The sequence below is a fragment of the Coturnix japonica genome, chromosome 5, assembly GCF_054131305.1.
Source record: "Coturnix japonica strain WE chromosome 5, WE-NBRP24, whole genome shotgun sequence".
NCBI classification, from domain to species: domain Eukaryota; kingdom Metazoa; phylum Chordata; class Aves; order Galliformes; family Phasianidae; genus Coturnix; species Coturnix japonica.
This window is the reverse complement of record NC_140667.1, coordinates 39,046,353-39,061,071: the sequence shown is the minus strand read 5'-3', so window position 1 is coordinate 39,061,071 and position 14,719 is coordinate 39,046,353. Positions and strand designations below refer to the sequence as shown.

The window sequence follows — 14,719 nt, the reverse complement described above, 5'->3', positions numbered from 1 at the left end:
GCAGTGGGAATGGTAAGAAAAAGACATTCAAAGAAATCTAAATGAAGAGCACCACCAACCTGTCGCTGTTCCTTCTCATCGTGATGGAATTAACTAAATTTACACCTAGAGGCAAAAGGGACCTCCATGTCCCTCTGCCTTCTGGCAACTTTTACACCAGTGCCTCTGAGATCTGGGATCCTCAAAATCTGGAAGTGTAAATCTCAACAGCAAGGACCATCTGGGAGAATGTTTTTTACATATAATCAGGCTAACTTTAATTCTCAGTGCTACAGTAATTCCTGTGAAGAAATTCGTAACTCAGTGGCTGATGAGAACCAAGCATCCAATGGAGGAGGAATAGGATGTTGTAAAAGAATACCTAGTAGCTTAGGAAAGTATCTTCAACAGATTTCCAGTGAATCATATTATTTTACATAGCAATATTCAGATATCTGTAGGCACTTACAGCTGCTGAGTGTAGTGTGTAGCAGGAGTTCTAAAATCAAGTTATTCTGTAAATCCAGTTTGTACCTGTTTGTAGCATTTAGATATCAGATTGTATCAGGGGTCAGGTATTATTAGTACTAAAAACTTGGTACCCTGAAATTTCATGTTTAACATCCTGTTTTATCACATTTATCCTTCAACTGATTTTTCCACTTATTGGACATGCTGAAAATAGTATTATTGTCATTTTTAGCAACTGAAGTAACTGTGATTTCTGTGTTGAAACATAAGTAACAAAAATATATGATTGGAGTCTGATAAAGGACCCACTTCCTCCTTTAATTGTAATTCTTGATGATCAGAATAATAATAAAAAAACAACAACAAAAACAAAACCTGACATCTCAAAATGTTAGTGAAGCTTTAATGAAATGAGTCTTACAAACTAATTTGCAAATCATTGTGGTACATCAGCCCTCCTAGCACGGCCCTGTGAAGCTCATGACTCACTTCCATGATAATCATTATGTTGGTATTTCACGACTGCCTTTATTTATAATTCTGGTACCAACACTATGCTTTACAATCCAGTAATAATTGGACTGCTCTTTTGCCAAGTGAGGAGTTAAAAACTCACAGAGATTTGTGAAGAAATAAAAAAAAAAAAAAAGGAGATGGAAGTAGACTGAAGTATCTGCTAGCTAGCCCAGTCATTTTGTCACTCCCTTCTCTATTGAGAGTTCAAAGGCTGTTGCATGGTGGAAGTTCCCAGCTACAAGGCATTACCAATCCCAGATTACTGCAGGACCAAGTTCTACCAAAAAATGCAGGCACAGCATGACAAATTGAAGAGAAATATGAAAGCTCTAGCCTTGGGTGAATTTTAGTGTTATTCTTGTATTAATTAAACGGCTTCAGGAAATTAGGGACAGAACATTTATAATGCATTCTGGGGATTTTTCTTAAAGCAAAATAAAATAAAATAAAAATCCCAAATAAATTAAAAAAAAAACAAGCAAAACCAAACAAATAAAAATAAAACACCTAAGCTATTTATATGTTTCACTTTTAAGGACACAAGATTCTAAGCAAACTCCCTCTTTTTAAAAGATGTACACAGAAATTCGATGATGTCTGTTCTCTATTATAGAATGCTTAACTCATGGCAAGCCTCAAAAAAGACGACTTGAAAAAGCCTGTAAGAAATAAAATAGACTGCAGTTGCCTGCTGGATATCACATCATATATCTCACCAGAAAGAATAGCCATCAATTTATCAAAATGTATCTGAAAGGGAAGAAGTTGAGTCAGTTCCATACGGCCAGTCCTTCTGACTCTTTAATGGATACATTTTGAAGCATCATTGCAGATAACATGGCAAGAATTACTACTAATTTTGTTATGTCAGAACAACGTTTTGATACTCCTCTATTTCTTTGGGCTCACAGAAAACAAAATTAGTATAAATATATTACCAGGTTAACTGCATTTAAAATCCCATGGACAAATGTATCCTTGCACAGTCCAACTTCAGTACAATTAATGAAGAGTAAATGGCATTAATATACCAGTATTGTTTTATTTTTGTTTCCCTGCTCAGGTTTTCAAACATTAACTCTCCCACACTTAATAAATCTTCATTATTTTCCACATGCCATGTTAATATTTTGATTTCCCAGTGTGTCAGTAAAGTGACTGCTACAAACATGTAAAGTATTAATTAGATAGAATCCCTTTGAAGAAGTACAGCTTTCTATGCAAACAACTTTATATTAACCAAACAGTGTTGAAATTGCTTTGCTTTGCTGTTGCCAAGTCCATGGGATCCGATGCTTGGCTGTATAATTTTTATTTTTATACAGTGTATATATACATAAGGATATATATATATATATATATACACACATATACACACACATATATATACATATATAATAATATATGTATACATTCACACACATATAAATATATGTATGCATTGTTTTTTGCAAATTAAATCAGAAAGCAAGCAAAAGAAGACTGACCTGACTTACCTGTACTGGGTTCACAGTCAATGAAGTCTTCATCATCGCTAGAACATTCAGCGGATGAAACAATGTCATCTGTTGTCTGGGACAGAGGAAAAAGAACAGAGAAGAAAGGTATCAGATGCTTGCACATCAAGAGATTGTTTTAGATGTGGCTAAGTACCCTACAAAAAATGTTTCACAATAGTTAACCTCTAAAATATTTAATTTGCACCAAAAACTCCAGCTATGCCAGTGTAGCACGGAGCTGGATTCTCCTGTTAGAGGACTTGTGCTGCTGAATATTTCAGATGGGCGCAGGTGCAGCCTGCCATGCGGTTCCGGCTGGCAATGGATGGCACTGTGCTGCTGAGCACAACAGGACAGTGGGTCCAACACCTGCTTGCTGGCACATAGCCCCAGCAGTCAGCAATGGGCCTGTCTGGAGCATGCTAGGCTCCTCAATAAGCACCAGAGCCACGTGGGGCCAGCCAGAAGGCACCATGACAGCCAGGACAGATGAGGCATTCCCAGGCTGAGAATGCTTCCTGCAAAGACAAACGTACAAGGTAGACACAGATAATACTCATCACCCTGGCAGCTAACAGAACTCTGCTGTGTTGTAAATGCATCACTCTCTGGCAGAGGTACTTTCTGCTCTGCTGATGCACCCCCTGGGATGGGAATCCTTTACATTTCCCCAGCTAGGACATGTTTGTTGCATTGTAAAGAATTGCTTCACATTTCAGTTATGCCCAACCGACTTGCAGCCCGACCCGCCTGCCTGCCAGTGACCTGGGACCAGCCTGGCTGTAACTGAGCTGATGGCTGCTGAGCCAAACCGTGACTGTACATGGCCCTATTAAGTATTAAGTCTCATAACTTTTATTTGCATTTCCAGATGGTGATATTTTTCTATTTCTTTTTTCCATTTCTTTTTTCTTTTGTTATTGCTTTTTTTTTTTTTTTTTTTTTAATATGTTGTGGCTGGTCTAACTAATGAGCAGCATGCTCTGCAACATGTTAGAGAGAAGTGTACTGATGTCTCCTCCCAGCAGCATCTCCTGCCTGTAATTGCTGCAATTAGTTGAATTAGTAGAGCAGACCATTAGGGAGAGAAGCTGTGGCAGCCTCTGCACAAAGGTTGTAATATTCCTGAAAACAGCACAGAATTATCCCAGCCCAGCAGTATCAGCTCAGATCACAGCTTCTGCTGGAATTGCCTCCCTTTACACCTTTTCCCCGAAGAAAGCTGCACATTCTGCTGAGGAGCAGGACTGGTGGAATGGTTCCTGGAAATGAACAGACAAAAGGTCCCTCACCAGGCAAGGAGTATGGCTTAAGTCACAGTCCCTCAGGAGCAGGGTGGCTGTACTACAGTACATTATATCTCAGTGCTCCAGGTGAATACTCTTGAGGATCTCACATCATTGAAAAGCTTTTATGTCCTTACTCTAGAAAAAGACTCCAGATTTAAATAAGGTCCCCTTCCCAATCATATGACTGCTATGTTGCCTTCAAAATGCTTTGTGTTCCCTCCTTCATTTACAAAATGAAGTATTCTGAGGTCCCAATATTTTCTTCAGTCCCCTGTGGTCCTAATGCTAACAAGCTCCTCGTTATCTTGTACCAGGAGTACTTTATTTCCTTTTCTTTTTTTTAGGAAAAAAAAAAAAAAAAAAAAGGAAAAGAAAAATGGAACTGAGCAGACAGCCAGAACATTCACATCCAACCTGATGTTCCATCCCTCTTGATTTCAGTGACTTAAGAGTGAGACAAGAAACAGAACTATGATTGTTCAACTGTAAAAAAAATTACAGAGTATCCATAAAATCAGATTCATAAAATAAGGGAATCCCTATCATATATATTACACACTACCTGCTTTGCACCAGCATTGTTGTACAGCAGCATTCTGTAGGATGCAATCTTGCAGTAATCTCATGCTTAAATACTTCCATAGGGAGGCAAGATTAAAAGGAATTGAAGGTGACAGGTACAAAGTAATTTCCTGCCTTATGTGTTAAGATCATTTTTTGGCAACTTCTCTCAGTCACAGAAAATGGAGGAAAGCTGTTGAAATTCCGGTGCTGAATTCTCTCTTAAAATGAACTGGCTTAAAATGTTTCTCTGCTCAGCAAGAGGTCAAGAAAAAAGGAATGCACAAAAAAAAATAAATTTACTTTCCATAATTCTGGCTGTGTCACATACATTTTATGAAGTACTATTCATCCCAGTGAACAAAAGAATTCAAAAACAGTGATCACATCCTCCGACAGTGAAATGCAGATATCTCTGAGTAGAAAGATATCAATTTTTAATTGTAACCCTGTAAATTACTTTAGATTCATAAGTCAACAAAACAGTATCACAAGAATTTTTTTTTAAGAAAGTCAAATGTAGCTAGTGAATCTACAGATCTCTAAAACACTTGTGCTAAGGAGTATTAAGGACAGCACTCTGAATAAAGAATGTTCTCCATTACCACTAGAAGACAGTACTAAGACTCCAGCAATATTTTACTGATTTCCAGGTTGTATTTAGAGCACGTGGGTTTTGCCCTTAGTTGAAGATCTGACAATTCACATACAGAATTTCATTGAAGAACAGCAATGATTTGCTTTAAGTAGGAAGTGCACATAAAATTTTTATCAGTGTGTCACTGTCACTTACCATTTACCCACTTTACTTGCTCATATCTAAGGGCTTCATGCAATATAAACTTGAAATCAGATCCAATTGAATTGACAGTCTGATTCAGTATTTGTAAAGAATAGAGAGTTCTTTTATAACTTTCTTTTTCCCCCCTCTTCATTATTAAAACCATCACTTCAAACCAGAAAGATAGACGTATTAGAAAAAACTGAGATTATATTTCTTTGCACAACAAATTTTTTTTTTTAAACTGAGGAACATCTTGCAAGGTTTAGATGCATTTTGAAAATGAATGGTCCTACCTACCCACTTCCACTGTATGCTATTTCCTCTGATATTCTAGTCTTCTTGCTCTGTGACTGTCCCATGCTACTGATTACATGTGTATAAATATGAGGGTTAAAAAAGGAGAAAACCCTCTAAAAGTAGAGTTAGACTTAAGGTCATTAATGAGATCTCTAGAAATCGTGGAAGAGATAAATACTCCAAATCTGTCTTGCCAGTTCCTGTCTTGTATTTTTCATCTCTGAATTTCATTACAATCCATCAGCAACTGATTTTCTGTTCTCATCACATATTGGCTTGCCTTGTACAGATACCAACATCTGAATCATCCCAGAGGAATAAGGCTACTTTGAGAAGCAGCAGAAAATTCCTGACCACAGAAACAGAGATGAGGAAATCTCCATAAAACTGTAACTTCTTGTAACTGGAAACTTTACGTTTTCAAAGAGAATTTTCACTTGACGATTATTAAATTTCTTCTTCCACAAGATAGGACAAGCTAGTGAGCAGCAATCCCAGAAATCTCCCTACTATCATTTAATCTCATCAGAAATAGTTCACTGTGAGGCAATAAGCAAAACCAACTATTCCATTTCTGGTTCCCTGTCACAGTTTTGAAAATGAGCTAATTACATATATCCATTGGCTCAATGGTAGGTAAATGGATTTATTTTTTATTGTCTGTCCAGTAATCTGTAGATGGTAAATAATAACCATTCTTATGTACAGGAGACAAGATAGTAAAGAAAGTTTCCTGTGTGCTATGATGGAAACAATGTGTTTTCATTGGATAGGACACAAGAGAGAAAATATTTTCCAATTCTGTATATTAGCTGAATTCTATATTAAAAATAATAATTCATACGGCAGTATCTTAAAATATGTATTTATTTATTTAGTTTTAAATCCCAGTTTTGAAATTACTTGGCCCTGTATTAAAGGCCATAAAACTAAAGACAGGTATTATAATAACTTTCAATAAAATCTCTCACTGGCAGGAACTCTTTTTATTCCTTCCTTTGAAAGATTTTTTATAGCATTTATATTATTATTATTTTTACTCTCCCTCTCTCTGGCGTTTAATGAAATTGCCTTGGAATAAAACCGGGGCAGGAGAAAGTGCTAAACTCTGAGACTACCCTTGAGGATTTATGAGCATATTTACCTTCAAATTCTTTCAATTTCACTGAATTGGTTCTCCATTCCTTTCAATGAATTATTAGTGCTGTAATCACCTCCTCCTAATTTTTCATTCTAAGGGCCTCTTCAATCATGGTGATAGTTCTACATCTTTGTTCATTAAATGGTACATACTGCTGTGGGATGTAAAGTGTAGAGGAAGTTGAGATGGCATGACAAGACCTGTTCGAGATGACTGCATTGTCGTTCAATCCTTCCAAGTGCTCAAAGCGCCAATTTATGTGTCAGATCCAAAACCTTTGCTCCTTTGTTCTATACAAAATGGCAGGTGCTGAATCTTCCCTTTTCCCAACTACAAAGTTTGTTTGACACCTTGCTCTTAGGGTGCACCATTATGTGAGAAAGATTAGGCATACTGGGTAAAATAAGTCCTGTCACAGAACAGCTTTATGAAATTATAAATAACACACCCAAAAATGATGGAGTTCTCACTTCTATTGGGAGAGAAATGACAAGGACCCATAAATTCAAACCCTGCAGACAAATTCTTCTAGAAATACATACTTAGCTGTTGCTTCACCCTGTAAAGTAGGATTCAATTTTCCTAGTTGCCTTTTGCTTGAAACTCTTTTAGACACTACCACTTCATCGCTACTGTTTGAAAAGTGACACTTAATGCTTTGTTGCAAGAGAATTGTAAATCTCTTTGCCACCAAGGAATCACAATTTACGATACTTCTTGAGATATGACCACCATAAAATGCCATGTAGAAATACCTTCCCAACACCAGGGAAATACAGTTGTATTTATGAGCAGTACATTTGCATTTCACACCTAAAGTGTATAGAGGTGAAATTCAGCATTTTTTTCTTAAATCTGAATCTCTTTTCTACTCCCATACTGCCTTATTTCTTAAATATTTCAAACTTATTATTGAATATGTACAAAGTATTATTTTTTGTGCATAACAGCATGAAGCATAGATGTTCTTCTATTCAGTCTTCTAGAAATCAAGGCACACAGAATCACAGAATGACCCAGGTTGGAAGGGACCTCAAGGATCATGTAGTTCCAACCCCCCTGCCTAGCAGGGCCACCAAACATACACCTTTATTAGATCAGGTTGCCCAGGGCCCCGTCCAACCTGGTCTTGAACACCACCACCATCCACAACCTCTCTGGGCAGCCTGTTCTAGGGCCTAACCACTCTCCTAGTGAAGAACTTCCCCCTAACATCCAACCTAAATCTTCCCTCTTTTAACTTAAAACTATTTCCCCGTGTCCTGCTATTGTCAGCCCTTTTGAAGAGTTTACTCCCCTCCTGGGTGTAAGTTCCCTTAAGGCACATCCTGTCAAAGAAAAATCTCAAGATATTTTCTGCCATGTCAATGCAAGATAGCAGAGGAAATATTTGTCTCATTAGGTCTATGTTCTAGCTCTAATATTCAACCTTTTCTACTCTGATAACTGGATTTCTCAAAGCATTTGTATCCTGTTCACACTACTTCAATTAAGAGAGAATCCTTCATCCATCTTTTTTACATCTTATGCTTATTTTTTACTTTCTACGTAATCCTTATTTGCAAAATATCCTGAAGTTCATTACAGTAGACCTGAGAGACTCAGCCTGGTTGAATTAAAGCTACCACATACAGATAGAAAGAACCTGAATATTAAAGGGAAAATATAAAAATGTTACTCAAATCATAATGAAGTATTATAAAAGCAGCTGCAATTTATGGCTGTATAAACTGTTACCAACCATCCTGGATTTCTTATTGGTAGCTAGAGGGTATTAATCCTTCCCAACTCATTAGCACTGTATAGTACTATGTACTTTCATGGATGACACAGCCACAAAGCTGTGCATGCCATTTTTCTTCCACCCTCCCCACCCTGAGATGGTGCTAAGGTCTTGTCTGCCTTCGCAGAAGCAATGAATTAGATAACATGAAACTAGTAATTTTTCTCCATGTAGCCTTTGTGAAATGAAAACAAAAAGAAGGCCAAATACTTTGGTGGTTTAAATTGGCATTGATTTCAACCGATCTATAACAATTTACACCATTACACTCAATAAAATTGGTTTTGTACAATTCAGTGCTAAAAGACTCAAATAATTGAAGGCAACACACAGAAGAGCCACTGAAAAGATGAAAGTACTGGAGAGTTGTATGCATGAGACAAGCTTAGTAGAACTAAACATCTGAGCTTACCTTAACAAAAACTATAGGTGTTCACAAGTGTGATAAAAATCAGGAAGATGAGCAATTTAGGGTGCTTCAAAAAAAGTAGCTAAGCCAAAAAATATCTAAGATTTTCAAGAAGAAAAATATCAACAGTAACATTTCATAAGTGTGAAGTCTCCCCAGCAAAACATAAGAAAACCAACAGCAATGAGAGTAAGCAGTCACCCCAGACATTCAGATAAGAATATCATCACTACGTATGCTCTAGTGGAGAAGAGTTTGCCTCATCTATCTGTAGTCCAGCCTAATCCAATCTAAATCAATCTGTCATCACTATGTAATAGAAACACATCATTACACATTTACTGCAATTCCAGAGCAGGTAGAAAAGCTACCTAGCACAGCTTTCTGCTAGTTGCACTCATAGAAAGAAAATGCCACTTCTTTAGACCTGTTCAGACCATGGGAACAAATCCATCCTGACATTCTCGGGATCCTGTTTGGCTGGGAGCTGGGAGTTAACAAGGAAGTATGTACCCCTCAACTGTAACCTGGGAAAAGTGCACTTCCCAATTGTGTGATCCTGTCTGGACATAAAAGTTGATATGATTACATTACATCAATAAACAGGGAATGTGAGAGCTACTCCTTATCAAAGATGAGTATATATAGTAATTTGTCCATTACTACAGCAGACAATAGATTAACTAGTCAGTTAAATGAAAGAAAGCAAAAAAATGATCTCCACAGTTGTGTCTCAATTCAGAGTCATGAGTGGTCATGGTTAAAAAGAGCCTTGAAAGCTGAATTAATCTATTGAAAACTGGAAGCCTGTTTCAACACAATCAAGTTCATTAAGACTGTAAATTCTGACTCTTTCTGACCAGTTTTGATGTCAAATTTCATTGACTTTGTTATGTCCCTAAGCTGACCAACAATAGTGAAAAATCACATTTCTGACTTTTGTCTCTATCTGCTGGTAATGGAAAGGTGATGGTGTTGTGGGGGGTGTGAGCAGAGGCAGGAGGTGGGAGGACAAACAGATGAGAAAGAGAAGTGAGAAAGATTCATTCATCTCTTGTTATATGCACCCTGACAGGGCAAAGAGAAGTATTTAACCACAGCAGCTTAACCCAGCTTCAATGTACCTTCCCAAAAGCTGAAGGATTGTAGTGCTATGTGGTGTTCTGCTGATAAGCAAATCCTTCTAAATCCTTTCAGTTTATTTCTTGGCCTGAAGAAATTACATACCATTCTGAAGCAAATAAATGAATGAAATTTCATCTCTAGGAATATAGATTGGATGTTTATTGATTGCATATCACTTGCTTTCCCTTCATCTTGATGTGGTAAGGATCAACTGGCAGATCTTTTCCAAACTACACAGCATAACTCAAGATTTGAAAGATTTTTGAACTGAATCATAAAATGTAAATTCTTGGCTTAGATATAAAAGATACAGTGTTGTCATGAGACAATAGACTTTATTCCCTCTTACTAACCTATTTCTCCTTTTCACATTCATTTTCCTACTTCCAGAGAAGCATATTGAAGATGAAAGTTGTGCCACTGAAGCCATTATCTGAGTATAGTACTTCGCAGAGTAATCACACTGAAGGTATTTTCACACTGAGTGTCTTTTTTGTTATTTGATACATCTTGTCCCCCTTTCCCATTATATTATATTCCTTATTGTAACAAATTGAAATACAAGTTGTCAGCCCTCTGGTTTAAGCATAGCACTGGTTATATACAAGGTAGTAATGCAGGTGAAAATTCCAGAAGAAAGGTATACCAGGTGTATAAACTCCAACTAAAATAAATAAATAGCTTAATCATTGAAACTAAGATACTATAGCTGAACACAAAACTCCAATTCTGAAATTTCTGAGAACTGCTGAACGGGCAGAGGAGCCCTTTCAAGCACTTGGAGTTTCTAAAAATCACATCAGTATAAACAGTGATGTTTCTCAATGCTTGTCCAGGAATTTTTAAATGGAAGATGTTTCACAAAAGCGGAATTTTCCGCTTATATTCAGACTTATGCAGGTGAAGGGCAGTCTATTCTGCCAGCATGGACTTTAGCTTCTGATACACATAGTCTGATGTAATAACTTGAACTGCCACAGAAATAATTTTATTAATATGCTGGGCTATGATCTACACTATCTGAAGAACAAATGCTTTATCTACTCCACCAGAGGAAGGGCAGGGAAGACCTCTGGGGAGCAATAACTTCTTAAATTGCCCCAGCTCTAATCACCAAGGACACTGAATCTAAACCCTCATGCTGCTTGATTTTATATTCCTGATACTATCATAAATTCACTACTTGACATCAGGAAAATTGCCTCCTTTCCTCACACTTATGATTACATTGCTATAAAATGAGGAGAAAACAATTTCTCTGTTTACTTGGTGCACAAATAGACTTTCAGTAAACATTTTACATTCTCAAAGCAAAGCCCAAGTAAAGAAAAATCCTTTACATTTAACAGAGGGAAGCCAGTGTTTCAGCAAGTGAGACTCCAATGATCTGAGATGAATCAGCTGCCCTTTGAAGACTCAGCCTCTAGTAAGAGTAAATGGGTTTTCTTTGCGTGGTAGCTTGCACTTAATAACTGTGTCAGAAGAATATTTTTCATTTACACTTTGCTCCTTTGCTGGAAATCAATATGTCGTTTGCTGGCATTTTCTCCTGGATATCTTTATTTAGCTTGTCTTTTCTTCCTTGGAGGAGAGGCAGTTATATTTGATTTTGTACTGTTATTGATTGGATCACTCCGAGCAAGAAATAAATAACTAAGTACATCACAGTAGCTTTAATGACAATCTCTTAAGCCTCAGAATCTGCCCACCATGTTGCACTCCCCCCTAACACACGATTTAAAATAAACAGAAACTGTAAAGGAAGATTACCATGTAGCAAAAAAAAAAAACCAAAAAACCTGCAATAGCAACATATGCTATTTAACTGGCATTTCTATTTATGTTCTCATTAATAAAACCACATAAATCCTGTTTCTATTTTTAAAGCAGTACTCTTATTGCCATATTATTCAGTATTGGGATCTTACTATCTCTTATAAATGAAGCTTAATGAGGAATTAGATATGGAAGAACTTCTCCTAGCAGACATCTTACATGCTGGAAAATCTGAGTGTGGTCACGCATGTATCACTTGTGGCAATTGATAGTAGGGGCTAAAAGGCTGCAACAGCCCCATCCAGATAAGTGATGGTGGAGAAGCAGATGCTGTGTTCTGGCTGCTCAGAAACTCCAGGCAGGCCCACAGCATCCCTTCCTGTAGAAACTAGACATGATGGATAAACCACAGTGGGAGATGAATTTTATAGGAGATGTATTACTAATGTTTGGAAAACTAAAGGCATTTGAACAGTAGCCTGGTGTTTTGCTTAAACAGAAACTGAGTAAGTACTTTCATCCTACATGTTTTTCCTGTAAACTTCAGTTCAGCATTCCTAGACTTGTACTGGACCACGATCCAGTGATCCCATCCACCAGCAGCTCCTGCACCCCAGGGCAGACACAGGTGCACTGGGCTTAGAGTGCACAGTAATCTCTGCCAGTTGTTTCAACTGGGGTGTTCTCCTCCTCCCCCATCTCTCTTTTAATTCCTGCTGCTCTTTCTTCTACAGACCACAGAAATCCAGCACATGTAGTGGTAAATTCAGAAAGGAGAAAAAAACCCTGTTCTGTAGTCCAAACTCTGACACTTAAATTCTAATGTGACAGAGTATGTTATCCGTAAAGTAACAGTGAACATAATCACTATGAATAAATGTGCCTTAAAACAGCTTTGGCAATTATTGTAAGTACCTCTGAGTCCAATAAGATAAGCATCTATCTTTGAATATTCACATTAATGCACTAGACTGCTCTTTCCAGGCAAATCTTCCTCTTTCTCTCTAAACATTAATAGATGCTAAGAAAATGGCATTTAAATGCTGCTACTCACAGAACACACACATTTATCTCACAAGGGAAAGGAGGTCACCACACACATTTAAACACAGAATAAATGTAACACAGAATAAATAAATGCAGAGTGAGATCTTGCCCAGTAGGTACACATCACCATCTAGAGTTGTTCTCTGAATAACATGATATATACGGAACAGTTATCAAAGGCATATAGGCACTAAGAACCTTTGGAGAAGCATGTAAACAGTACACAATTTTTTTTTTTTTAAAAAGGTCATAAATTATTTTGGATTATAAACAATAGGCAAATTCATAAACACAAAGATCACAAAGAAGGCTGTGCTAGAATGTAATTTCCTAAGATCAGTGATATCTCCTCAACCTGAAGTCCATTTTTCTTTTTCTAATATAGGATATAAGTGACTGACAATAGCTAGTGTGGAAACACTTTCACACACAACGGTTAGCCTGTTAACATACTAAGATATTAACATTATCAAGGTGAATTCTAATAAAATGAAGTTAAATGGCTCCATACATTATTCCATCTGGGGCACCCTTGCCAAATACCCGATGCTTAAAAGTAACATTTTCCTGGCATTAGCACCTTTTTCTCTGTTATTGATATAGAAATAGACTTAACAGCTTTACTGTGGGGACAGGGACTGACTTCACACCGCGTGTTAATGAAAATCAGCCAACAAATAAGTAGATAAATAATGCAGATCAGTGCTGCCACCAACAGAAAATGCAAAGGAAAACTTAGGGAAGTTAGAGGCAGATGTGATTTTTTACTGATATTCTAAATGCTATCTACTGAAAGTGATAGTTCCTGAGACGAATGGTTGAACAGACATGTGGTATTCTTACTAAAACTTATGGCTAGATCTCAAAAACCTACTGTTTAGTCACCAAATAAACTTTTTTTTTTTTTTTTAAAAAAAAAAAAAAAGAAAAGGAAAGTTTATTTCAGCTCTTCGCAGTACTTCATCATACACCCATCAGCTTAAATATATTTGGCGATTGATGCAGCCAGATAAAATTTAACATCTGAGATACAACGTATGTCTCTGAGATCCCATTAATCCCATTAAGTCGAACAGAATGTCACTTAAATACCACATCAAGTGGTCCAAGCTGCAAATGGCTGTCATGCAAGAAAATTCTGCATTGGGTAGGCAGACTCCCATGCACAACAGGCATGGTGATCACTTATCCCTGCAGGGTTTCTCTGCAGCCCCCGCCTAATCAGAACATTTGCTCTCTGTGATGGATAAGAGGGCCATTTTCCTTGCTTATTTACTTAGCTCTCTATTGAGTTTGATTAACTGTAGTAAAGGCAAATCAATCTTTTGTGTTTGTGTAAAATAATAACAAAAAAAAAGGAACAAAGTTAGCTTTAATGGCCCAATAGATGCTCAGTTGGAATGCACTTACTGAGCAAGAGAGTTCAACAAAGGAATTCAGGCAGCTTTAAACACCACTGAGAACATGCAGAGCTCATCTATATTTCTACCTGTTTAAAGGAGAAAAAAAACAAAACAAAAAAAAAAAAAACCCCACACTCCACTGATGCAGCTTTCTATGTCTCTGCAAATCTATCAAGGCATCAAGCACTGGGAGGATTTTCTCTCACTCCCTTCAGCCTTCCATGGCCAAAGCTGGAACATGCTAGGAAACCAGTATCCAAAGAGACATTACCAGACGTAGAGGGCATGAAGCTCTAAAGCCATGAAAATACTTCCTCTGCTGTCAGTAAAGCCGCTTCTAAATTTGGCTTTGTTCTGTTCTGTAATATTTCTGATATCAGTAACCTCTGGTCTGTATTGAAAGATCAAGTGAAATGCTAATAAATGAAATGAAGAAGTTTGTTCATTAGTGAACTGGATTCATTTCACGGTAGCACTGTGAGAAAGTCTTTCTCTTGTACAGTCTAATCATGGTGTTGAATGAAGGAAACTATGCCTGACTTCATGCATTACCCATTTGAAGCCTTTAGTAATAAACAGAAATATTCTGTCCTTCTGGACTGATGATAGCCAAGCACTAGCCCATAGAAAACGTAACTT

The 14,719-nt window shown here is 37.2% G+C and overlaps 1 protein-coding gene across 42 annotated transcripts in view; it reads right to left on the bottom strand.

The window, feature by feature from the left end:
- The window catches only part of NRXN3 (neurexin 3), an 887,795-nt gene that overhangs the window by 33,021 nt on the left and 840,055 nt on the right, over positions 1–14,719 (bottom strand). For 22 of the 42 annotated variants that reach the window (XR_014946732.1, XR_014946735.1, XR_014946733.1 and 19 more), the window contains one exon: positions 2,463–2,538. Coding sequence is in view for 33 of the 42 variants with exons in the window: in XM_085549251.1 (XP_085405377.1) it covers positions 2,463–2,538 (76 nt within the window). In the remaining 9 variants the exon portion in view is untranslated. Of the gene's footprint in view, positions 1–2,453; positions 2,539–14,719 lie in introns of all 42 variants that reach the window. The other 20 variants (XR_014946731.1, XR_014946734.1, XR_014946736.1 and 17 more) reach the window with 1 other exon arrangement.